Genomic DNA, 25,213 nt, shown 5'->3' on the forward strand with positions numbered 1-25,213 from the left:
TTTTTTTTGCTTGCTTTTGGCTCAGTTTGCTCTTCTTTTTCGAGTTTCTTAAGGTAGAAGTTTAGGTTACTGATTTAAGACATTCCTTCTTTTAAAATATAGGCATTTAGGGGAGCGTGGGTGGCTCAGTTAGTTGAGCATGGACTCCTGTTTTCTGCTCAGATAATGATCTCAGGGTTATGGGTTTGAGCCCCATGTTGGGCTCCACATTCAACATGGAGCCTGCTTAAGATCTCTCTCTCTGCTCCTCTCCCCCTCTCGTGCTCTCACTCTAAAATAAAAATAGAAATAAAAAATAAAAAAATAAAATACAGGCATTTATAACTATAAAATTCCCTTGAGTGACAGCTTTAGCTGCATCCCATATATTTTTTTTTCGATTTTCATTCATCTCTAAGTATTTTCATTTCCCCTTGTGATTTCTTCCTTGGCACATATTTAAAGTGTGTTAATTTCCTTCCTGAGCTGCCCAAGTTTTCCTCCTCTATTACTGATTTCTAATATTTTTATTGTAGCCAGAGAATATCTTTTGTATGATTTCAATCTTAAAATTTATTGAAGCTTGTTTTTTTGGCCTAGCATATGGTCTATCCTTAAGAATGTTCCATGTGCTGGGGAGAATATGTGTTCTGTTTGTTTTCTATTTCCTTGATCTTCTGCTTATTCTATCTATCATTGAAACTGGGGCCTTGAAATCTTCCAATATTATTGTTGAATTGTCTTATTTCTCCCTTCAATTCTGTAAGTTTTTGTTTCACCTATTTTGATAGGTTCTTAGGTGCATATGTGTTTAAAATTGTTATATCTTCCTGACAGATTGACTTTCTAATCTTTATGAAATGTACCTTTTTATCTTTAGTAGCATTTGTTTTAAAGTTATTTTGTCTGATATTAATATAGACACTTCAACTCTCTTATGGTTGGTGCTTGCATGATATGTATATTTCCCATCCTTTATTTTCATCTGATTTGTATCTTTGAATATGAAGTTCTTTTCCTATAGACAGGATAACCATTGGATCAAGTTGGAGCTTGATTTTTTATTCAATCTGACAATCTCTGCCTTTTGACTTGATTATTTAATCCATATCTAATATTGTTACATCTTCCACTTTAATTTTTTCTATATGACTCAGGTCTTTTTTTCTATTCCTACTTTATTGTCTTCTTTTATATTAAGTGGATATGTTCCAGTGTAACATTTTGATTTCTACAATGTTTTAAGTATATTAAAGCTACTTTCTTAGTGGTTTTTCTAAGGCTTATCAAAATTTACTTCATATTTACACTGATTAGTTCCAGTGAAATATATAACCTTTACTCCTATATAGCTCCTTTCCATCCCACCTTTTGTACTATTATTGTTATACCTATTACATTTATACATTACATTTATATGCATATACATTTTTATATATGTCAAACTCAACAATACATAGTTAAAACTATTAGTTTATATGATCTTATATCTTTCAAAACATCTAAGAGGGAAGGTTTATATTCATAGTTTATGTTAATCATCTTATATACTATTTCTGGCTCTCTTCATTTGTTCTTGGGGATTCTAGGTATCATATGGTTTCATTTCAAAGAATTATTTTCATTATTCCCAGAGAGCTTTGTTTCCACCCCCAACAAAAGAATACACATTGATTCATGTGGTTGTTTTCTAAGTCAACTTAAGTGAAGTTCTAAAATTCTCTTGCTCTACCGGCAGCATTAGGTGGCAGAATGTCTCACAGGAAATTCTCCACTCCCAAAGCATGGGTCCCTGGGTTTTGTGTCCTAGAAATGCAGTAGCTGGCACTATGGGAAGGTGAAGAATTTTCCCAAGGATGGCTCTTCCAAGCCTGTCCCCCTCACAGCCTTACTGGGCTACAAGGCTGGCCAGACTCACATTGTGCGGGATGTCAACAGGCCATGATCCAAGGTGAACAAGGAAGTTATGGAGGCTGTGACCATTGTGGAGACACCACCCATGGTGGTTGTGGGCATCATGGTCTATGAGGAAACCTCTCAATGCCTCCACACTTTTAAGACCATCTTTGCTGAGCACATCCATTAGGTGTGCAGAAGGCACTTCTATAAAAACTGGCATAATTCTAAGGCCTTCACTAAAAACTGCAAGAAGTGGCAGGATGATGATGGCAAGAAGCAGCTAGAGCAGGACTTCAACAGCATGAAGAAGTACCACCAGCTCATCTGTGTCATCACCACATGCCAGATTGCCTCTATGCCAGAAGAAGGTCCACCTCATGGAGATCCAGGTGAAGGGAGGTACGGTAGCTGAGAAGCTGAGCAGCAGCTGCCTGTGAACCAAGTTTTTGGATAGGATGATATAATAGATGTCATTGGTATCACCAAGGGAAAGGTTACAAAGAGGTCACCAGCTGCTGGCACATCAAGAAGCTACCCTGCAAGACCCACCAGGGGCTGCACAAGGTTGGCTGTATTGGGCATGGCATCTTGCCTGAGTGGCCTTCTCTGTGGCACGGGCTAGGTAGAAAGGCTATCATCATCACCACACTGAGATCAACAAAAAGATCTACAAGATTGGCCAGGGCTACCTCATCAAGGATGGCAAAATGATTAAGAACAATGCTTCCACTGATTATGATCTCTCTGACAAGAGCATCAACCCTCTGAGTAGCTTTGTCCACTATATGGTGAAGTGACCAGAGACTTTGTCATGCTGTGTGGTGGGAACCAAGAAGCAAGTGCTTACTTTCTGCAAGTCCTTGCTGGTGCAGACCAAATGGTGGGCCCTGGAGAAGACTGATCTTAAGTTCATTGTTACCATCACCAAGTTTGGCCATGGCTAATTCCAGACTGTGGAGAAGAAAGCATTTATAGGACCACTTAAGAAAGACTGAACTGCAAAGGAAGAAGGAGCTTAATGTCAGGAGCAGATTGTACAGCTGGTGGGATCTCAATAAACATTATTTTCCAGTGGGGAAAAAAGTAAATTCTCCTAAAAGAAAGAAAAAAACATGCAATTATACCGTCTTTTATTAATATCTACAATGAGTGACTTTATTGGTGGTGATGGTGGTGGTGGTGGTGGTGGTGGTGGTGTGTGTGTGTGTGTGTGTGTGTGTGTATTTGGATTACTGTCTGGTGTCACCTGCTTTTTGCCTGAATTTCCTTTGTATTTTTGGGTAATACATATTTACCAGCAATGATTTTTTTTTTAATTTATAACATCTTAGAGGTTTGAGTGGAAGAGAGCCAAAGCATAAGAGACTCTTAAAAACTGAGAACAAACTGAGGGTTGATGGGGGGTGGGAGGGAGGGGAGGGTGGGTGATGGGTATTGAGGAGGGCACCTTTTGGGATGAGCACTGGGTGTTGTATGGAAACCAATTTGACAATAAATTTCATATATTGAAAAATTAAATAAATAAATAAATAAATAAATAAATAAATAAATATTTATAACATCTTTATTTCACTTGACTTTTGAATGATAGTTTTGGATGATAGTTTTTAAATTTCAGAAATTTGAATATGTAAATCCTTCTGTCTTCCAGCTTTCAGTGTTCCTTATGAAACTTTACCTGTTAATCATACTGTGGTTTCCTTGCATGTAAGGAGTCATTTTTCTCTTACTGATTTTACAATTTTCTCCTTATCTTTAGCTTTGAACATCCTAATTGGTGTTTGTTGATCTTTTTTGGCGTGTAATGTTTTTCATCAAATTTAGATGTTTCCATCCATCTCTTTGAATGTTTTTTCTCCTTTCCTCTCCTCTGCTTACATTATGAATATGTTGGTATTCTTAATGGTGTCCTACATTTCTCGAAAATATTTTTCATTATTTTTAATCTCTGTTCTTCAGATTACATAATCTCTTATTGATCCAAGTTTGCAGATTCTTTTTTCAGCCAGCTCAGACATACTATTGAGCTCCTCTAATAAATTTCTTTTCAGTTACTTTACTTCTCAACTCCAGAATTTCTATTTGGCTCTTTTAAAATAATGTCTATTTCTTTACTGATAAGGCTTTGTGTGCAACATCCACCATCTGTACTCCTTAAGGTATTATTTATTGCCTGCTTTTCTTGTGTATGGGTGATGCTTTCCTGTTTCTTTGCATTTATTATAGTTTTTTGTTATAAAGTAGACATTTTACAATAGTATCTTATAACAACCTGGATAATGATCCTCCTCCTCTGGGGGATTGGTATTTGCTTGGTTGTTTATTTGCTCCACAGTGTGCAGACTGATGTTATTTCTTTTAGTCTAGCTACCTAAGGGTTGTGTCTGGGTGGGCATAATGCACTTGCTGGCAAGATTTTTACTCTTGGACATGCATGTGGTTGGAGGCTGCTATATGTCAGAGGGTTTTCTTTTGATCCACATTCAACCAGGGACTAGTAGCTGGGAGGTTCCTGCTCTGTTCTGGAGAGCACAGTTTTACACAAATACATAGTCTTCCAGATTGCCAAGGATGTGTATTTTACTTTTAAGGCTGTGTTCCTAATAGTCACCTCTAGATCAGAGCAATTTTTGTGTTCCTAATAGTCACTTCTAGATCAGAGCAATTTATTGTTCAGTGTCTGGTCAAGTTCCCTGTGCCAGCAAAGCTTTTACTCTGTGTGATGGGTCTGCATGTATTAAGAAATGCTTTTAAGTCTGCCCCATGTTCTGCTCTAATTGTTCTGAGTAGGTGTAGCCCAGCACATGCATACAGCCTTTTCAATCTTGAGTTGACTGTGCTCCCAGGAGGGCTCTTTTTGGTTTCCTCTTGGTTTCCCTTTATTAAAATTCTGGCTGCTCTGCTGCTTTGCTTGCACCAGCTCCTCCTAATTGCTCTCCACCAAAATCTCGTTTTTGACAATGTCCTTAGGGACAGAGTTCTCCATGCCGTTTCAAATGAAGCCAATTCCCTCAGGCAGAGTGGTGGAATTCTTTGTCCTCACTGTATACCTTCCACTTAGAAAGAAGCTGTGCACCACTGAACTGAAGCTGGGGGTAAGGGGCCTAGAGTAAAACCACCACTTTATGAGTGGGCACTGGGGCATGGTGGAAGTCCCTGGTTTTCTGGGTTTTTTTCCTCCTTGAGTGGAACACCCAAACTTTGAGTAAGCTAGGGTGGAAAAAATCAGGGCCTTAGTATTCTCAGCCTGCACACAGAATAGTGCTTCCACTCAAAGAATGGAAGGCTTGGTGGTGGAAGGGATCACCAGTCCTTTTGGCTGTGCCTGTGTGGAATAAATTTCTGCTACACAGGGTTGAGGGGATAAGAAATACAGGCAGCTACTCATGCCAGGTTGAAACCACAGCCCCAGAGTGGGAGCTGGGGGGAGGATCCCTACCTCCTCCCAAGATCTTCACCGTAGCTGCCGAGAATAGAGCACCCAAGGTAGAGCTTCTGTAACATAGACCTGGTATGGTAGAGGATATGCAGGTAATTCTCCAAATGCCACACACTCTTGCTGTTCCTACTGATATTTAATAGGTTTTCTTGAATCAGTATTTTTCTAATTGCTATATGCCCTTTGGACATTTTCTGGAAACTTTAAATGATTGTTTTTTCAAAAATAATTCCAAATAGTTAAATTGTTTTTCTGGAGAGAGGGTCTACTGAGCTCCTTACTTCACCATTCTGGAAATCTCACCCTTCAATATAGTTTTAAACTTAACTTCTGAGTGGAAATGTGGTCCAGCAAAAAGAGAAATGGAGAGGTGTCAAGAGCCAGGATTTTCATTCCAACTTGGCCTCTAGCAAGCTGAGTGACTTCACTTGAAATTCAGTTTCCTCATTTGTAGAAAAAGGAAATTGTATTAAAGACCTCTACATTCCTTCCAACTCTAAAATCCTATGATTTTATGAAGGTGAAATGGAATAGAAAGTAATTAGTGAAAAAAAATTCTTCTGTAGCTGTGTGAGAACAGGAAATAATAAAATAATCCACTGCTTTTTTTAAACCAAAACTGTTCCTGCTTGTTTTTAATTAAAACAAGCACTTCATTTCCAACTTTAATCAAAATGTTACCTTAATGCATGCTTTACAGTCAAGAAATTTCTTCACCCCAAAGGTTTCCTTTCTAACCATTAGAACTGAAAAACTTGGGGCAACGGAAAGTTGCCTTTCACTGATTGGTCATCAAAAATATGACAGCTTAATGCTAAGTGAAAGCACTACAATTTAATACCATTTTACCCATATTATGAATTCTGCAATTACTTTCTCTCTGAGACAAGTCCAAGTTTTCACCTTCTGCATAAGGCTCTAAGGCCATACTCCCAAGAGTGTCTATTAATTATCCATACTTATTTCGAATATGTGAATGACAAAATATCAGTTCTCCCTATGCACCACAGAAAAGAGATGCTTCACTGGGCCACCCATTTCTAGTCACAAACACATAGTTTATTTAGTAATAATTATCTGCACAAATTGTTATAACAATAAAACTGTGATAAAGAGTCTCTCTTTCTGAGTAGTTTTGTCTTACTAATCAGTTTTAACCTGTTTATTTGACTTAATATTGTCATTTAGTATAGTTTATATTCAAAATATATACTCAAAGCAGGGGGAGAAAGGACTTTATATAAGAAAACTGCCAATGCAAATATATTTCAAACCTTTCAACTACTAATCCAAGACAGAATATCCTATGATAAAGCTACAAGGTATATATAAATTATGAATATATATTGGCAAAAGTTGCCACTCATGGACACATCCAGCAATTAGGAAGAATGAGAGCAAGATGGCAATATGGACAAAGTGAGCCAGAACCAAGTAATCATAAATCTTTAAGTATCTTGCCCTTAAAGCAAAACTTATTTTTAAACTAACCATCTGTGCCAACCAATCATTGTCAACAGCTAAAGGGAAAAGGCAAAATATTTATCTTAAGGTGTATTATAGATGCAGATCCCTGTAGAGGAAACGTAAATGCATACTTTGAGTTTGTCCAAATGCCAAGGCCTCTTTCTGGTTCTCACAGCTGACCCTTAGACATGAACTGTTCAATAATTTCCAAATCAGCTTATCTGCTCACCAAGATATTTCTATGTTAAAAACCTTCAGGAAGGCATTTGGCTCAAATGATTTCTATGATTCCCTTTCTATGATTCCCAAATTTCCCTAGTTTCAACTTAATTGTTGTAAGCTGGGATTCCCTTAGGAAGAAAATATATAATCTTTAAAAAAAAGGAATATAATAAAACCCTATCATCTTACTCCATTTTCAGAGCCCATATTCTAAAACTGTAGATTATTCATTTCAATCCATTAAAAAATAGTTTCAACACTGATTTAAAAATTTATACTTTATAACGTCTTATGTGAATATGTATTGTAATGTAAAATTATGAATATACAATATTGTAATGTAAAATTATTATGCTATAATAAATGCCCCTTTTCTTGATGTTTCTTAGTGAATCATCCTAGGAAGGTTTTCTTTCATTTTGTCTATTATTTCACTGTATAGAACCATCTTAATATGATGAAGTTAAGAGAAAAATATTTAAGATTTATTTAATGGCCCTTACAATAACTGTGTTTTTCAGGTAATTCAAGTTTTCATTAGCTGAAAATACTGGTTAATGACCACATGATCCAATGGTCTAGAGACACCTCTAATCATATGAACAGATAATAGCTTCTTCAAAAATAAAAGAAGCTATTCAAATTGGAAAACAGAGGAGCTTCTAAGTGAATATTTACCAACATTTTATTCATTACTTCTAGCAGGTAAAACTTGATTATTTTGTTTGGGTTCTTCCTTGTTATGTCACACTTAAAGGAACTTATTACATTACTGAAAAAGGAAGGGAAAAATCTTGTAATAAATTCTGAACTGTCAACACAGATTCAAGTCCTGATCACCTAGAGTACATATACATAAATCTTCTCCTACTTACCTAAAGGTCATTAATAATTTTTAAGTGGTTGTTGCTTTATCTACATGTGTGAGCATGTGCACACACACACACACACACACACATATGTGCATGCATACATTCCATTTAGTTTGTTTGTATAACTTTAGACAGCAAAAGCACTATAGTTAAGATAGAAATAAAAAAGGGAATTAACTTCCTAAGCTTTTTAGATATTCCCAGGATGACAACTGTCAAATTACATCAGGGTTTTAAGTATTTAAAGAGAATGGCATAAATTTTGGTTCAAAACAAAATCAATGCCTCATTTGGATGAAAAAATAAAATTCCCATGACTAGGAATGCCAGTTAATGATGAAGAACATTCTACATACATACATGAGAATTAAGGAAGGTTTTTCTTCCAAAAGATACAGTGGCAAATACTTTTAAAAACACCCTTTCTATAATTGTAGTATTTCAGTGGGGAGGGAGGCAGAGAAACTACCCTCTTTTGTTGTTTAAGAAATGGATAATTTCCATCTAAATTATCAGCATAAAGGAGATTTAAAAAACTACAAAAATTTGGAAGCCAATATAATTCATCTGGTTATGGGTATCAAATGGCTATTAGGCCGCAAAAATGGAAATGGGGTAAAGTCAAATAGTAACAAAAACTATGTTTTGGGTACAACTAAGGCAGTAACAAGGAAATAATCTTGGAATAAATATAGATGTCACATTAAACAGACTGTGAAAGATGTAAAACTCAAATTCCTTTTCAAATAAATCTTATCTAAACGAACAATTATAGAAAATGGGAATGTAGGATTTTTTTTAACAAAACAATTCTGCTTCAGTGCAAATGTGTCAAAAAAATGTCTCATGCACCTTAGCAGGAACAGTTTCCACAGCCTTTTACACTGTTGACAATTTCTTCTTGTAGTTTCTTCCTTTCCTCCTCTTTGGACATATTTTCTTCCTTTGCATCCCATTTGGGGTTATCATGGTTCTGTACACGACTGCTCTGTGTGTGCCACATTTCTGAATAGATACTGCCAGGGTTAGCAAGCAAACCATGGTGGGTACCACGTTCAGCTATCTTACCCTAAAAACCAAAAGCAAGAGAAACATAGAAAAAGGTCATATAACTAGCATAATAACTGAAAATACACAGTACTTTCTAACTAAGGATTTTTAAGGATTAGTATTCGTTAAAATACCTCTCCCAATTCCTCATCCATAGTACAAGTAGAAAAAATGAGGTACGAATGCTTTCTTCACTGTTAAGCTATTAGCCCAGAAAACAAACAAAAAGCTATGAAATCCTATGTATTGTAAATCACTTCACTCAAAAGAAATAAAATTCTAAACCAATTTGACAATTTCATATTAAAAAATACAGATAATAAAAAACAAAATAAAATTCTAATGTTCCATTTTTCATTTTGAAGGGAAGAAAAGGAAGGTGAAAAAAATTTAAAGGCAATTATAATTGGTAAATATTTAATCAAAAGCACTGTTATTTATTACAGGGACTTAAAAACAGTATCTTGAAATACTTGTGTGTACTTTAAAATAAAAAAGATTTCTCCAAGAAAAGCTTACTTCTTCCAGTAGCTATTTTTGTGAACAATGGATATTAAACTTAACATTGCACAGATTTGGTATAGATTCCAAACTCTTATCTACAATTAGTCTCTTGACAGCTACTGTTAAACATGCTGGGAGACAAAAGGAATTTTGTCACTTTTACTGGTACTCCTGGTTATAGGACCTTTACAAATACACCCTTAAGCAAAATAACTAAAATTTGTTCCCACATCTGAGTGTTTAATTTAAGGCTCTTTTATTGCTAGCTAGGCAGTTTAAAAAAGAACTGTTTTGTTCAGCTATTTAATTCCCTAGGATTATGAAGAATGTAGTTCTCAACCTTGGTATATGTGGACCACTTCACTGGTACAAAACTCCCCATGGATTACATACACGTAGAACCTGATGTGGCGTTCAATCCCATGACCTTGGGATCATGACCTGAGCTGAAATCAAGAGTCATATGTTCAAACAACTGCACCACTCTGGCACCCCTATTTTCTAGGCCTTTTCACTGAACAGTTAGGAATTTTATCATCATCTTGAATTCATGCTGATAATTCTGCTCCAGTATAACATTACAAGGGTGCTCCTTTTCTCCCATTCCCTATTTGTACTCTTCTCCCAAGTAAGACCACTGTTTTCTAACAACATCAATATATTTACTCACAAGCTCAGTCTTAAAATATACACAAAATAGTTTCAAAATGGCTACTCCTATACCAATATCAATAACACTTATTATTAGGTTCAAATTTTGAGTTATTTTTGTCTTATGTTCCACTGAGGTTAAATAATCAAAATGATGTGTCCAACAGTTATTTGGATTGTTTTTCCTTTGCATATTTATGTTATGAATTTGTTATGCAGTTAGTTTCACTTTTTTCTGCTTGTAATTACTTCCTATATTTCCCAATCCTTGTTGAGTTTCAATATTTTAAGTATATAAAAACATTACCATGGTTCAAAAGTAAAAATAATGTAAAAAAGGAGTTAAGATGGCAGTGTAGTAGGAGGACAATAGGCTTGCCTTGTCCCTCAAACATAGCTAGATAACTATCAAATCATTCTGAATATCTAAGAAATTGATCTGAGGATTGACAAAACAAAATGTACAACCAGAGGGAGAGAGAAGCCCACACCGTAGAAGGTAGGAGGTGTGGAGATGTGGTTTGTTGGAGAAATGAGTTTCAAGTGCTGTGGAGTGGAGTCGAGAGAGGAGTGCACAGGGGATCACACAAGGAAAATACTTCCTCAAAGGCACTGACTGGGAAAATGAGAGGGGCTGACTTTGGTGAGGTTTTTCAACCAGTGGGGCTCAAAGACTGAAGTTTTAGAGGTCCTTGGTGTGGCTGGTATAGAGCTCTGAGGATGTGGCAGTGCTCTTGTAAAGAAGGCAGGCAGGTAACCTGGGGGCAAATGGCATGATCTGAAGATCTCTTGAGATACTCCCCTTTCTTGGAGCCATCTGAGAGAGGTGGTATTGCCTCTCTAGGGACAAGGAGCCAGCAGACAACACAGAAGACACCAGGGAGTTCCTTAGGGCAGAGATAAAAGAGCTTAAAACCAATCAGGCCAAAATGAAAAATATAATAATCAAGATTTGAAACTGACTTGATGCAATCACCACAAAGATGGAAGAAGCATTGGAATGAATACATGATACAGAAGATAGAATTATGGAAAATAAGGAACCTGATCAAAAGAGGGAAAGAAAAATCTTGGATCATAAAAGTAGACTTATGGAACTCGGTGACTCCTTGAAATGTAATAACATTCACATCATAGGAGTCCCAGAAGAAGAAGAGAGAAAAGGAGGCAGAAGACTTATTTGAGGAAATTATAGCTGAAAACTTCCCTAGTCTGGAGAACAGACTTCCAAATCCAGGAGGCACAGAGAACTCCATCAAAATCAACAAAAGCAGGCAAACCACAATACATACTGTACTTAAACTTCCAAAATATAAGGAAAAAATCCTAAAAGCAGCAAGAAAAAAGAAGTCCTTAACTTACAAGGGAAGACAAATAAGGTTAGCAGCAGATCTCTCCACAGAAACTGCAAGCAAAGAGGGAGTGGCATGATATATTCAACATGCTGAATGAGAAAAATAGGCAATCAAGAATACCCTATCCAGCAACGCTATCATTCAGAAAAGAAGGAGAGATAAAGAGTTTCCCAAACAAATACTAAGGGAGTGTGTGACCACTAAACCAGCCCTGGAAGAAATATTAAAGGAGACTCCTTGAGTGGGAAAGAAAGACCCAAAGTGGCAAAGGCTATAAAAGAAAAAATCTCCAGAAACAACAAAAAGTTAATATCAATAATTCATATCTATCAATGAATTCAAATCAATAATTACTTTGAATAAAAATGGACTAAATGCTCCGATCAAAAGACAAGGGTATTAGAAGGGATAAAAAAAACCAAGCCCCCTCTATATGCTGCCTGCAAGAGAATCATTTAGAACTAAAATCTGCAGACTGAAAGTGAGGGGAATGGAAAAACATTTATCATGCAAATGGATGTCAAAACAAAGCCAGGGGCTCCTGGGTGGCTCAGCTGGTTAAGTGTCAGACTTCAGCTGAGGTCATGATCTCACAGTTTGTGAGTTTAAGCCCTGCATTGGGGTCTGTGCTGAGAGCTCAGAACATGGACCCTGATTTGGATTTTTTGTCTCGCTCTCTCTCTGTCCCTCCCCTGCTCGTACTCTCTCTCTCTTAAAAATAAACATTAAAAAAATTTAAAAAACGAAAGCTGGAGTAGCAATAATTGTATCAGACAAACTAGATTTTTTTAACCAAAGACTGTAAGAAGAGATGAAGATAGTAAGAAGATGAAGATAGTAAAGGTGTCTATCCAACAAGAAGATCTAACAATTGTAAATATTTATGCCCCCAACTTAGAGGCAACCAAACACATAAAACAATAACAAACACAAACTAACTCATGGATAATAATAAAATAACAGTAGGGGACTTTAACACCCCACTTACAACAATGGACAGATCATCTAAGCAGAAAATCAACAAGGAAAAAATGGCTTTGAATGACACACTGGACCAGGTGGACTTAACATATATTCAAAACATTTTAACCTAAAGCAGCAGAATACACAGTCATTTCACGTACACATGGGACATTCTCCAGAACAGATTAGATACTAGGTTACAAATCAGTCCTCAACAAGTACAAAAGGATTCACATCATACTATGGGTATTTTCTGACCACAACATTACAAAAGCTGAAGTCAACCACAAGAAAAAATTTGCAAAAACCACAAATACATGGAGGCAAAACAACATGCTACTAAACAATGAATGGGTCAACCAGGAAATAAAAGAAGAAATAAAAAATATACATGGAAACACGGCAGTCCAAAATCTTTGTGATGCAGCAAAAGCAGTCATAAGAGGGAGTATATAGCAATACAGGTCCACATCAAGAAACAAGAAAAATCTTTTTTAATGTTTGTTTATTTTTGAGAGAGGGAGAGACAGACAGACAGAGACACAGTGTGAGTAGGGGAGGGGCAGAGAGAGAGGGAGACACAGATTCTGAAGCAGGCTCCAGGCTCCAAGCTGTCAGCACAGAGCCTGATGTTGGGCTCAAACTCATGAACCATGAGATCATGACTGGAGCTGTAGTCGGGTCTGATGTTCAACTGAATGAGCCACCCAGGTGCCCAAAGAAACAAGAAAAATCTTAACCCTATCTTACAGTGTCTAAAGGAGGTAGAAAAAGAACAACAAATGAAGCATAAAGCCAGCAGAAGAAGGGAAATAATAGTGATTAGAGCAGAAATAAATAATATAGAAACAAAAAACCAGCAGATCAGATCAATGAAACCAGGAGATAGTTCTTTGAAAAAAATAAAATTGATAACCGCCCCCCCCCCAAGCCAGATGTATGAAAAAGGAAAATGAAAGGACCCAAGTGAATAAAATCACAAGTGAGGGAGAAGAAATCACAACGAACACCACAGAAATACAATTATAAGATAATGTTATGAAAAATTTTATGGCAACAAATTGGGCAGTCTGGAAGAAATGGGTAAGTTCCTAGAAACATATAAACTATCAAAACTGAAACAGGAACAAACAGAAAACTTGCACAGACTAATAACCAGCAAAGAAATTGTATCAGTAATCAAAATACCCCAACAGACTAAAGTCCATGGTCAGATGGTTTCACAGGGGAAATCTACCAAACCTTTAAACAAGAGTTCATACTTATTCTTCGTAAACTATTCCAAAAAGTAGAAATAGAAGGAAAACTTCCAAATTCATTCTATGAGGCCAGAATTATACTGATTCTAAAACCAAAGTCTCAACTAAAAAAGAGAACTATAGGCCAATATCCCTGATGAACATGGATGCCAAAATCCTCAACAAAATACTAGCAAATTGAATTCACTGGCACATTAAAAGAATCACCATAATCATGTGGGATTTATTCCTGGGTGCAAGCATGGCTCAGTATTCCCAAATCAGTCAATTTAATACACCACATTAATAAAATAAATGATAAGAACCATATGATCCTCTCAACAGCTATAGAAAAAACATTTGACAAAGTACAGCATTCATTCTTGATAAAAACCCTCAACAAAGGAGGGATAGAGGGAACATACCTCAACATCAAAAAGGCCATACACAAAAACCCCACAGCTAATGTCATCTTCAATGGGGAACAACTGAGAGCTTCCCTTCTATATTCAGGAACAAGATGGGGATGTCGACACCAATGTTATTTAACATAATACTTGGAAGTCCTAGTCTTAGCAAACAGACAAGAAAAGGAAATAAAGTGCATCCAACATGACAAGGAACAAGTCAAACTTTCACTGTTTTCAGATGACATGATACTTGCAGAAAACACAAAAGACTCCACCAAAAAATTGCTAAAACTGATACACCAATTCAGTCAAGTCATAGGATAAAAAATCAAGGTACAGGAATCTGTTGCATTTCTACACACCAATAATGAAGTAGCAGAGAAAAGAAATCAAGGATATCAATCCAATTTACAATGGCACCAAAACCCATAGGATACATAGGAATAAATCTAACCAAAGAAGCAAAAGATCTATACCCTGAAAACTGTAAAACACTGATGAAAGAAATTAAAGATGACACCAACAAATGGAAAGACATTCCATGCTCAAGGACTGAAAGGACAAATACTATTAAAATGTCTATACTACCCAAAGCAATCTACACATTTAATTTAGTCCCTATCAAAATATCAGCACCATTTTTCACAGAGCTAAAACAAGAAACCTAAAATCTGTATGGAAACATAAAATATCCCAAATAGCCAAAGCAACCTTGAAAAAGAAAAACAATGTTGGAGGCATCAAAATTTTGAACGTCAAGTTATATTACAAAACAGCAGTGATCAGAACAGGATGTTACTGGCCCAAAACCAGACACATAGATCAATGGAACACAATAGAAAACCCAGAAATGGACCGGCAACTGTAAGGTCAACCACCTTTGACAAAACAGGAAATATCCAATGGAAAAAGGACAGTCTCTTCAACAAAGATGCTGGGAAAATTGGACAGCAACATGAAGAATGAAAATGGTCCACTTTGTTACAGCATACACAAAAATAAATTCAAAGTGGATGAAAGACCTAAATGTGAGACAGGAAACCATCAAAATCCCAGAGGAGAACACAGACAGTTAACCTCTTTGACATCAGCCATAGCAACACCTTACTAGGTATGTCTCCTGAGGCAAGGGGAAAAAAAACCCAAAAGTAAACTATTGGGGCCTCACCAAGATAAAAGGCTTTTGCACAGTAAAGGAAACAATATAAAAGGCAACCTTTGGAATTGGAGAAGATATTTTCAAATGACATATCTGAGAAGGGGTTAGTATCCAAAATGTATAAAGAACTTATCAAACTTAACAACCAAAAAACAAATAATCCAATTAAAAAATGGGCAAAAAAGACATGAAGAGACTTTTCTCCAAAGACGTATAGATGGCCTACAGAAACATGAAAAGATGCTCAACCCCATCAGGGAAATAAAAATCAAACCTATAATGAGGTATCACCTCACACCTGTCAGAATGGCTAAAACAACTGGTGTTGACAAGGATGTGGAGAAAGGGGTACACTCTTACACTGTTGGTGGGAATGCAAATTGGTGTAGCTGCTATAGAAAACAGTATGGAGGTTGCTTAAAAAGTTAAAAATAGATATATCCTATGACCCAGCAATTGCACTACTAGGTTTGTATCCAAAATATACAAAAATACTGGTTCAAAGGGATACATGCACCCTGGTGTTTATAGCAGCATTATCAACAATAGGCAAAATATGGAAAGAACCCCAATGTCCATTGACTGATGAATGGATAAAGAAGATGTGGTATATATGTATACACAAACACACACCAGTATTACTCAGCCATCAAAACAAATAAAACCTTGCCATGTGCTATGATACAGATGGATTTAGAAAGTATTATGCTAAGCAAAATAAGTCAGAAAGACGTATACCTTATGATTTCACTCACATGTGGAATGTAAGAAACAAAACAGATGAATATAGGGGAAAAAAGAGAGGCAAACCATAAAACAGACTTAACTAAAGAGAACAGAGATGCTGGAGGGGATATGGGCGAGGGTTTGGGTTAAATGGGTGATAGGTATTAAGGAGAGCACCTGTGGTGAGCATACCTTGTATGCAAATGATGAATTACTAAATTCTACTCCTGAAACTAATATTACACTGTATGTTAACTATGTGGAATTTAAATCAAAACTCGAACTACAAAAAATATATATAAAAAAGTATAATCAGGAGAGTCACGTTCCATTTCCTATCTCTTTTTACCCCTTTCTCTCCCCACTCTGTAAGTAGTCAATTTCTTTGGTTTCAGTTTATGTTGCCTGAGAGGTTTTTTTTTTTTTTTTTTGCCAAGAGTTTATTTGGCATTGAAACACAAAAAATAAAGGCTTTAGTATATTTTATATTAATCAGACTATTAAACACTTCTGAATAGCCTTCTTATAATAATAATATCCATGACCATACCTCTAAGCCACTCAAAAGATTATGAATCATTAGATATTAAATTTTTTTCAGAGCAATTTAGGATATTCTTTTTTTTGCGATTTGTATCTATCTATCTATCTATCTATCTATCTATCTATCTATCTGAGAGGATGAGTGGTAGAGGGGCAGAGGGAGAGGGAAACAGAATCTTAAGAAGGGTCCATGGCATGGAGCCTAATGCAGAGCTCGAGCTCAGGAATTTGAGATCATGACCTCAGCTGAAATCAAGAGTCGGATGTTTAACCAGATGAGCCACATAGGAGCCCCGTATTTTTGCAAGTTTTTATAATATAATTGGCATACAATGTCATATTACTTTCATGTGTATGACACAGTAATTTGATAATTGTATACACTACTCAATGCTGGCCATGGTAAATGTGGTCACCATTTGTTACCACAAGGCATTTTATAATATTATTGACTGTATTACTTATGCTGTACTTTTCATTTCTGTGACTTATTTATTTTATAACTGGAAGTCTCTACCTCTTAATTAAAGAACAAACTGGTAGTTGCCAAAGGGGAAGTGGATAAGAGGACAGGTAAAATGAAGTCGATTAAGATGTTAAGAACACCCTGAGTTTCTTTGTTCCTTTTTTTCCCATCCTTCTTGCAAATGGCAGCATAGATTTTCCATTGTTCTTTCATTTAACAACATATGTGGAACTCACACCATATAAGGCTCACTTTACTTTTCTTAATAGCATTTGCCCCTATTTTAGAAATGCTTTATTTTCCATGACCTGTGATATTAATATTTTTAAGTTGTCTTATGTTCTGTGCATTGTCTACATTTTCTACTGAATTCTTTTTATTTTTTTTAATATGTGAAATTTATTGTCAAATTGGTTTCCATACAACACCCAGTGCTCATCCCAAAAGGTGCCCTCTTCAATACCCATCACCCACCCTTCCCTCCCTCCCACCCCACCCCCCCCTTCAGCCCTCAGTTTGTTCTCAGTTTTTAAAAGTCTCTTATGCTTTGGCTCTCTCCCACTCTAACCTTTTTTTTTTCCTTCCCCTCCCCAATGGGTTCCTGTTAAGTTTCTCAGGATCCACATAAGAGTGAAAACATATGGTATCTCTCTTTCTCTGTATGGCTTATTTCACTTAGCATCACAGTCTCCAGTTCCGTCCACATTGCTACAAAGGGCCGTATTTCATTCTTTCTCATTGCCACATAGTACTCCATTGTGTATATAAACCACAGTTTCTTTATCCATTCATCAGTTGACGGACATTTAGGCTCTTTTCATAATTTGGCTATTGTTGAGAGTGCTGCTATAAACATTGGGGTACAAGTGCCCCTATGCATCAGCACTCCTGTATCCCTTGGGTAAATTCCTAGCAGTGCTATTGCTGGCTCATAGGGTAGGTCTATTTTTAATTTTTTGAGGAACCTCCACACTGTTTTCCAGAGTGGCTGCACCAGTCTGCATTCCCACCAACAGTGCAAGAGGGTTTCTGTTTTTCCACATCCTCTCCAGCATCTTAGTCTCCTGATTTGTTCATTTTGGCCACTCTGACTGGCGTGAGGTGATATCTGAGTGTGGTTTTGATTTATATTTCCCTGATGAAGAGCGATGTTGAGCATCTTTTCATGTGCCTGTTAGCCATCCGGATGTCTTCTTTTTTTTTTTTTAATTTTTTTTTCAACGTTTTTTATTTATTTTTGGGACAGAGAGAGACAGAGCATGAACGGGGGAGGGGCAGAGAGAGAGGGAGACACAGAATCGGAAACAGGCTCCAGGCTCCGAGCCATCAGCCCAGAGCCTGACGCGGGGCTCGAACTCACGGACCCCGAGATCGTGACCTGGCTGAAGTCAGACACTTAACCAACTGCGCCACCCAGGCGCCCCCGGATGTCTTCTTTAGAGAAGTGTCTCTTCATGTTTTCTGCCCATTTCTTCACTGGATTATTTGTTTTTTGGGTGTGGAGTTTGGTGAGCTCTTTTTTCCTGCTTGTTTTAGAGGTCTTTATTATCCATTGACACTTAACAATGGAGCATTAGAAAGCTGACTGGAAACTCTAAATGCATGGGAATGGGATTTTTCCACTGTGGAGTTTCACTGAAGGTGATCAAATGGATACCTGGTCATTTTGCTGCAGTCTCTAAATACAAGTATCTTTTTTTTTTTTTTTTCTGGGGCTACTTTTGTTTCTGTAAAGAAGAATTCTCCAGTTATCTCCTGATGAAGGAAGGAGTGGCGATAGTAGAAATAAAAAAATGGCTAGCAAGATTCTTGGAGCCAGTCACAGAAGAGGATCTGTGGTCTTCATTGGTGTGTTTTGTTTTCCAGTTAATCTCCATGTTTGTTCATGTGTTTTACAGTTCTGTATTTACAGCCTGTCTGACTCAATTTCCTGACAAGTAAATCTACAGCCTCTTGCCAAGGCTGGGAAGGGGTAATTACCAGCCTGTGGGGGTAAGGAAGGGCCTTGGGAAATCTATTTCTTATGTAGAGGCAACAATAATACTACAAGATACTGCTGACATAACACATGAGGTCACATAAGTTTCACTAGAAAATGAAAGTCTCTGATCTTCATAATCAAGCAAATATAGAATATCAAATTATAAAGATATTTTACATATATCTGCTATAATCACTAATAAATTAGTTCCAATTATAATCCAAACTTCAAGTGGCAATGTTGTGATATAACTATAGATACCGTCAACTTCATGCCATGACACAAGAGAGCACAAGCCTGCTCAAGTACCTTTAGCATTTTATATTTATAAAAAAAAGATTATCTGCATGTCTACATACAATGGAAAGTTCAGCAAAAAAACATAAACAGATTTTATTTCAGACTATAATTTTTTTTTAATTTTAATTATTTTTAAAGTTTTTATTTAAGGGGCGCCTGGGTGGCTCAGTTGGTTGAGTGTCTGACTTTGGCTCAGGTCATGATCGCACGGTTTGTGGGTTTGAGCCCTGCATCGGGCTCTGTGCTGACAGCTCAGAGCATGGAGCCTGTTTCAGATTCTGCGTCTCAGTCTCTCTCTGCCCCTCCCCCACGTGTGCTCTGTCTCTCTGTCTCTCAAAAATAAGTAAAAATGTAAAAAAAAAATTAAAGTTTTTATTTAAATTCCAGTTGGTTAACACAGTATAATGTTAGTTTCAGGTGTAGAATTTAGTGATTCATCACTTACATACAACATCTAGTGCTCATCACAAGTGTCCTCTTTTGAACATCAATTGAATAATGAAGTATATTTACAACATTTCACACCTAAGGCATTACAGTATATCATCATAGTGAAAAAAATTATTTTATAATGAATGTAAGCACTTATGACCTAGGGATGCTCAAGTACACAGGTAACATAAAAATATACATATATATATATGTGTGTGTGTGTGTGTGTGTGTGTATATATATATATACATATACACACAAATATACATGATATATATACACACACACCACAGAAATGTATAACCTATAAGAAATTTTAGTGGTGTGAAAAATTCTCTCTCAATAACTCAATATAGAAAGTACATGAGAATGCTCTTTCTCTCTCAACATCCAGTATTCAGGCATTCAAAATGATAATGAACTGAAGGTTTACTTATTATAAGGGAAACATAATCATAGAAAAGGCTGAATGGGAGGTGAAAAACTGAACAATGTTAGATATAACCAAGTATTAGGGGGTCAGAAAATATATCCTTACAAAGAGGAGAAAAAGGAAAACTATCACAATTTTTGAAACCTACCAATCATTATAGTGGTATTCTGATTTGATCAAAACATTTAGATAGTACATTCTTACAGTAATTCCCTCAGAAGAGATAAAGCAGTCTGTCCTTTTTCTTACTTTTCCCCATGAGGAAAAAAAAAAATAAAAACAATCATGTTTGCAAATGACTTTACTTTATGGTAATTTTATTTTAGACATCAAGGGTATGTGCAGATATTAGAAAAATAAAAAATACAAAGACGATAATGGGCAATGATTCTGTACAGAGCAAAAGTGAATGCAGATAAATTATTTTATATATACACCCTTTAAAACCTTATTCTATCATGAGGCTTTAATGCTTTCCTGATATAATTTTACTTTTAATACTAAAATGAAGAGTGATTAATAGTTTATTTCTTCCTAGAAAAAAATGAGTTTGTTTTCCTATCAAAAGGCAGTAAAAATGGGAGTCCTATTGGGATTCAGTTTCATTTAAATTCAATTTTATTCTGAAAAATAAATATTTATATTTCTTTAGAAACAATATTTAACTTGTTTGTGTTTGTGATCATTTCCAATGTTCTTCACATACTATTTTTTACTGAACTACAATTAAGATATGTTATATTAGTTTAAGGTTTAAAATATAATGATTCAACAATCTATACATTTCTTAGTGCTAATCAAGTTAAGTGTACTCTTATTTCCCTTTATCTATTTCACCCATCCTTCCCACACCACCCTTATGACAACCACCAGTTTGTTCTCTGTATTTAAGAGTCTGTTTTGTAGACTGCTTTGGGTAGTATTGACATTTTAACAGTATTTATTCTTCCAATCCATGAGCACGGAATGTTTTTCCATTTCTTGGTATCTTGATACCATTCCTTGGTATTTTATGACTCTTGGTGCAATTGTGAATGGGATCAGATTCTTTATTTCTCTTTCTGTTGCTTCATTATTGGTGTATAAAAATGCAACCGATTTCCGTACATTGATTTTGGACCCTGCAACTTTGCTGAATTCATGTATCAGTTCTAGCAGACTTTTGGTGGAGTCTGTCAGGTTTTCCATGCAGAGTAGTATCATGTCATCTGCGAAAAGTGAAAGTTTGATGTCATCTTTGCCAATTTTAATGCCTTTGATTTCCTTTTGTTATCTGATTGCTGATGCTAGCACTTCCAACACTATATTAAACAACAGTGGTGAGAGTTCATATTCCTGTAATCTTCCTGATCTCAGGGGGAAAGCTCTCAGTTCTTCCCCACTGAGGATGATATTAGCTGTGGGCTTTTTATAAATGGCTTTAATGACGTTTAAGTATGTTCCTTCTATCCTGACTTTCTCAAGGGTTTTTATTAAGAAAGCTGTATTTTGTCAAAAGCTTTTTCTGCATCGATTGACAGGATCATATGGTTCTTATCTTTTCTTTTATTAATGTGATGTATCACACTGACTGATTTGCAAATATTCAACCAGCCCTGCAGCCCAGGAATGAATCCTACTTGATCATGGTGAATAATTCTTATTATATGCAGTTGAATTCGATTTGCTAGTATCTTATTGAGAATTTTTGAATCCATATTCATCAGGGCTATTGGCCTGTAGTTCTCTTCTTTTGCTGGGTCTCTGTCTGGTTTGGGAATCTAAGTACTGCTGGCTTCATAGAATGAGTCTGGAAGTTTTCCTTCCCTTTCTATTTGTTGGAACAGCTTGAGAAGGACAGGTATTATGTCTGTTTTAAATGTCTGGTAGAATTCCCCAGGGAAGTCATCTGGTCCAGGACTCTTATTTTTGGTAGATTTTGATAACTGATTCAAGTTCTTCACTACTTATGGATCTGTTCAAATTTTCTATTTCTTCCCGTTTGAGTTTTGGAAGTGTGTGGGTGTTTAGGAATTTGTCCATTTCTTCCAGGTTGTCCATTTTGTTGGCATATAATGTTTCATAGTATTCCTGATAATTGCTTGTATTTCTGAGGGATTGGTTGTAATAATTCAATTTTCATTCATGATTTTATCCATTTGCGTCCTTTCTCTTCTTTTTGAGAAGCCCGGCTAGAGGTTTATCAATTTTGTTTATTTTTTTCATAAAACCAACTCTTGGTTTCATTGATCTGTTCTACTGGGGTTTTTTTATTTTATATTGTTTATTTCTGCTCTGATCTTTACACATTCAATGCAATCCCAATCAAAATTGCACCAGCATTCTTCTCAAAGCTAGAACAAACAATACTAAAATTAGTATGGAACCACGAAAGACCCCGAACAGCCAAAGTAATATTGAAGAAGAAAACCAAAACTGGAGGCATCACAATCAGAGACTTTGGACTCTACTAAAAAGTTGCAGTCTGAAGACAGTATGGTACTGGCACAAAAACAGACCACAGGCCAATGGAATAGAACAGAGACCCCAGAACTGAACCCACAAATGTAAGACCAACTAATCTTTGACAAAGCAGGAAAGAGTATCCAATGGAAAAAAGACAGTCTCTTTAACAAATGGTGCTGGGAGAACTGGACAGCAACATGCAGAACAATGAAACTATACCACTTTCTTACACCATTCAAAAAATAAAATCAAAATGGATGAAGGACCTGAATGTGAGACAGGAAACCATCAAAACCCTAGAGAAGAAAGCAGGAAACAACCTCTTTGACCTCAGCTGCAGCAATTTCTTACTCAACACATCTCTAAAGGCAAGGGAATTAAAAGCAAAAATGAACTACTGGGACCTCATCAAGATGAAAAGCTTCTGTACTACAAAGGAAACAATCAACAAAACTAAAAGGCAACCAACGGAATGGGAAAAGATATTTGCAAATGACGTATCAGACAAAGGGCTAGTATCCAAAACCCATAAAGAACTCACCAAACTCCACACCTGAAAAACAAATAATCCAGTGAAGAAATGGGCAGAAAACATGAAGAGACACTTCTCTAAAGAAGACATCCGGATGGCCAACAGGCACATGAAAAGATGCTCAACGTCACTCCTCATCAGGGAAATACAAATCAAAACCACACTGAGATTCCACCTCACACCTGTCAGAGTGGCTAAAACGAACAAATCAGGAGACTATAGATGCTGGTGAGAATGTGGAAAAACGGGAACCCTCTTGCACTGTTGGTGGGAATGCAAACTGGTGTAGCTGCTCTGGAAAACATTGTGGAGGATCCTCAAAAATTTAAAAATAGAACTACCCTATGACCCAGCAATAGCACTGCTAGGAATTTGCCCAAGGGATACAGGAGTGCTGATGCATAGGGGCACTTGTACCCCAATGTTTATAGCAGCACTTTCAACAATAGACAAATTATGGAAAGAGCTTAAATGTCCATCAACTGACGAATGGATAAAGAAGATGTGGTTTATATATACAATGGAATAGTACTCGACAATGAGAAAGAATGAAATCTGGCCATTTGTAGCAACGTGGATGGAAATGGAGAGTGTTATGCTAAGTGAGATAAATCAGGCAGAGAAAGACAGATACCATGTTTTCACTGACACGTGGGTCCTGAGAAACTCAACAGAAGACCAGGGGAGAGGGGAAGGGGGAAAAAAGTTACAGAGAGGGAAGAAGGCAAACCATAAGAGACTCTTAAATACTGAGAACTGAGGGTTAATGGGGGGTGGGAGGGAGGGGAAAGTGGGTGATGGGCATTGAGGAGGGCACCTGTTGGGATGAACACTGGATGTTGTATGGAAACCAATTTGACAATAAATTTTATATAAAAAATAAAATAAAATAAAATGGCTAAAAAAAAATTTACCTGTGAAGCCATGTGGTCCTCAACTTTTCTTTGTTGCAAACTTTTAAATTATGGTTTCAGTATCATTGCTAGTAATTGGTCTGTTCAAATTCTCTATTATGTCCTGATTCAGTTTTGAAAAGCTTTATATTTCTATAATTTATCCCTGTCTTCTAGTTGTCCAAATTGTTGGCACACAGTTTTTCATAGTATTCTCGTATAATCTTTTGTATTTCAGTGGTGTCAGTTGTTATTTCTTCTCCTTCATTTCTGATCTTGAGTCCTTTCTCCCTCTCACTCTTTTCTGATAAGTCTGGCTAAAGATTTATCAATTTTGTTGATTTTTTTTCAAATAACCAGCTCCTGGTTTTTCTGATCTATTCTTTTATTTCTTTCTTTAAAAAAATTTTTTAATGTTTATTTATTTTTGAGAGAGACAGAGACAGAGCATGAGTGGGAGAGGGCAGAGGAAGAGGGAGACACAAAATCCGAAGCAAGTTCCAGGTTCTGAGCTGTCAGCACAGAGCCCGATGTGGGGCTCAAACCCACAGCCTGTGAGATCATGACCTGAGCCGAAGTCGGTCACTTAACCAACTGAGCCACCCAGGCGCCCCTCTTTTATTTCTTTAAACCTCTATTTCATTTACTTTTGCTCTAATCTTTACTATTTCTTTCCATCTACTGGCTTTGGCCTTTGTTCCTTTATTTCTAGCTCCATTAAGTGTAAGGTTAGGTTATTTATTTGAGATTTTTATTCTTTCTTGAGACAGGCCTATAGTGGTATAATCTTACCTCAGAACAGTTTTGCTGTTCTTTGCTCATCCCAAAGAATATGAGCTATTATGTTTTTATTTTCATTTGTCTCCATGTATTTTTTTATTTTTTCTTCTTCTGTTGAACTATTGGTTGGTTAGTAGCATGTTGCTTAGCTTTGTGTTTTTTTTCGTATTTTTCTTGCAATTGATTTTTTTGGTTTCATATCTTTTTTTTTTTTTTTTTTTTTTTTTTTGGAAAAGATGCTTGATGTGGTTTTATCTTCTTAAATTCATAGATACTTGTTTTGTGCCCTAACAAGTGATCTATTCTGGAGAATGTCCTAGATGCACTTGAAAATAATCTATTTTTTGATGGAATGTTATGAATATATATGATGTTAGTTTCATCTTGTCCAATGTGTCATCCAAAGTCACTGTTTCCTTAATTTTCTGTCTGGATGAAATATCCATTAATGTTAAGTGGGGTGTTAAATTCAAT

The 25,213-nt window shown here is 36.3% G+C and overlaps 1 protein-coding gene and 1 pseudogene across 1 annotated transcript in view; one reads left to right on the forward strand and one right to left on the reverse strand.

The window, feature by feature from the left end:
* The first annotated feature begins 1,731 nt into the window (after positions 1–1,731).
* On the forward strand, positions 1,732–2,897 carry LOC102949424 (annotated as a pseudogene).
* A 3,457-nt stretch (positions 2,898–6,354) lies between these two features.
* ABCB7 (ATP binding cassette subfamily B member 7) overlaps positions 6,355–25,213 on the reverse strand; it is a 162,739-nt gene continuing 143,880 nt past the window's right edge. The window contains exon 16 of the mRNA XM_007097500.3: positions 6,355–8,947. Within this exon, the coding sequence (XP_007097562.1) occupies positions 8,732–8,947 (216 nt within the window). The 3' untranslated portion in view covers positions 6,355–8,731. The remainder of the gene's footprint in view (positions 8,948–25,213) is intronic.

This window comes from Panthera tigris, chromosome X (assembly GCF_018350195.1).
Source record: "Panthera tigris isolate Pti1 chromosome X, P.tigris_Pti1_mat1.1, whole genome shotgun sequence".
In the NCBI taxonomy this organism is placed as follows: Eukaryota; Metazoa; Chordata; class Mammalia; order Carnivora; family Felidae; genus Panthera; species Panthera tigris.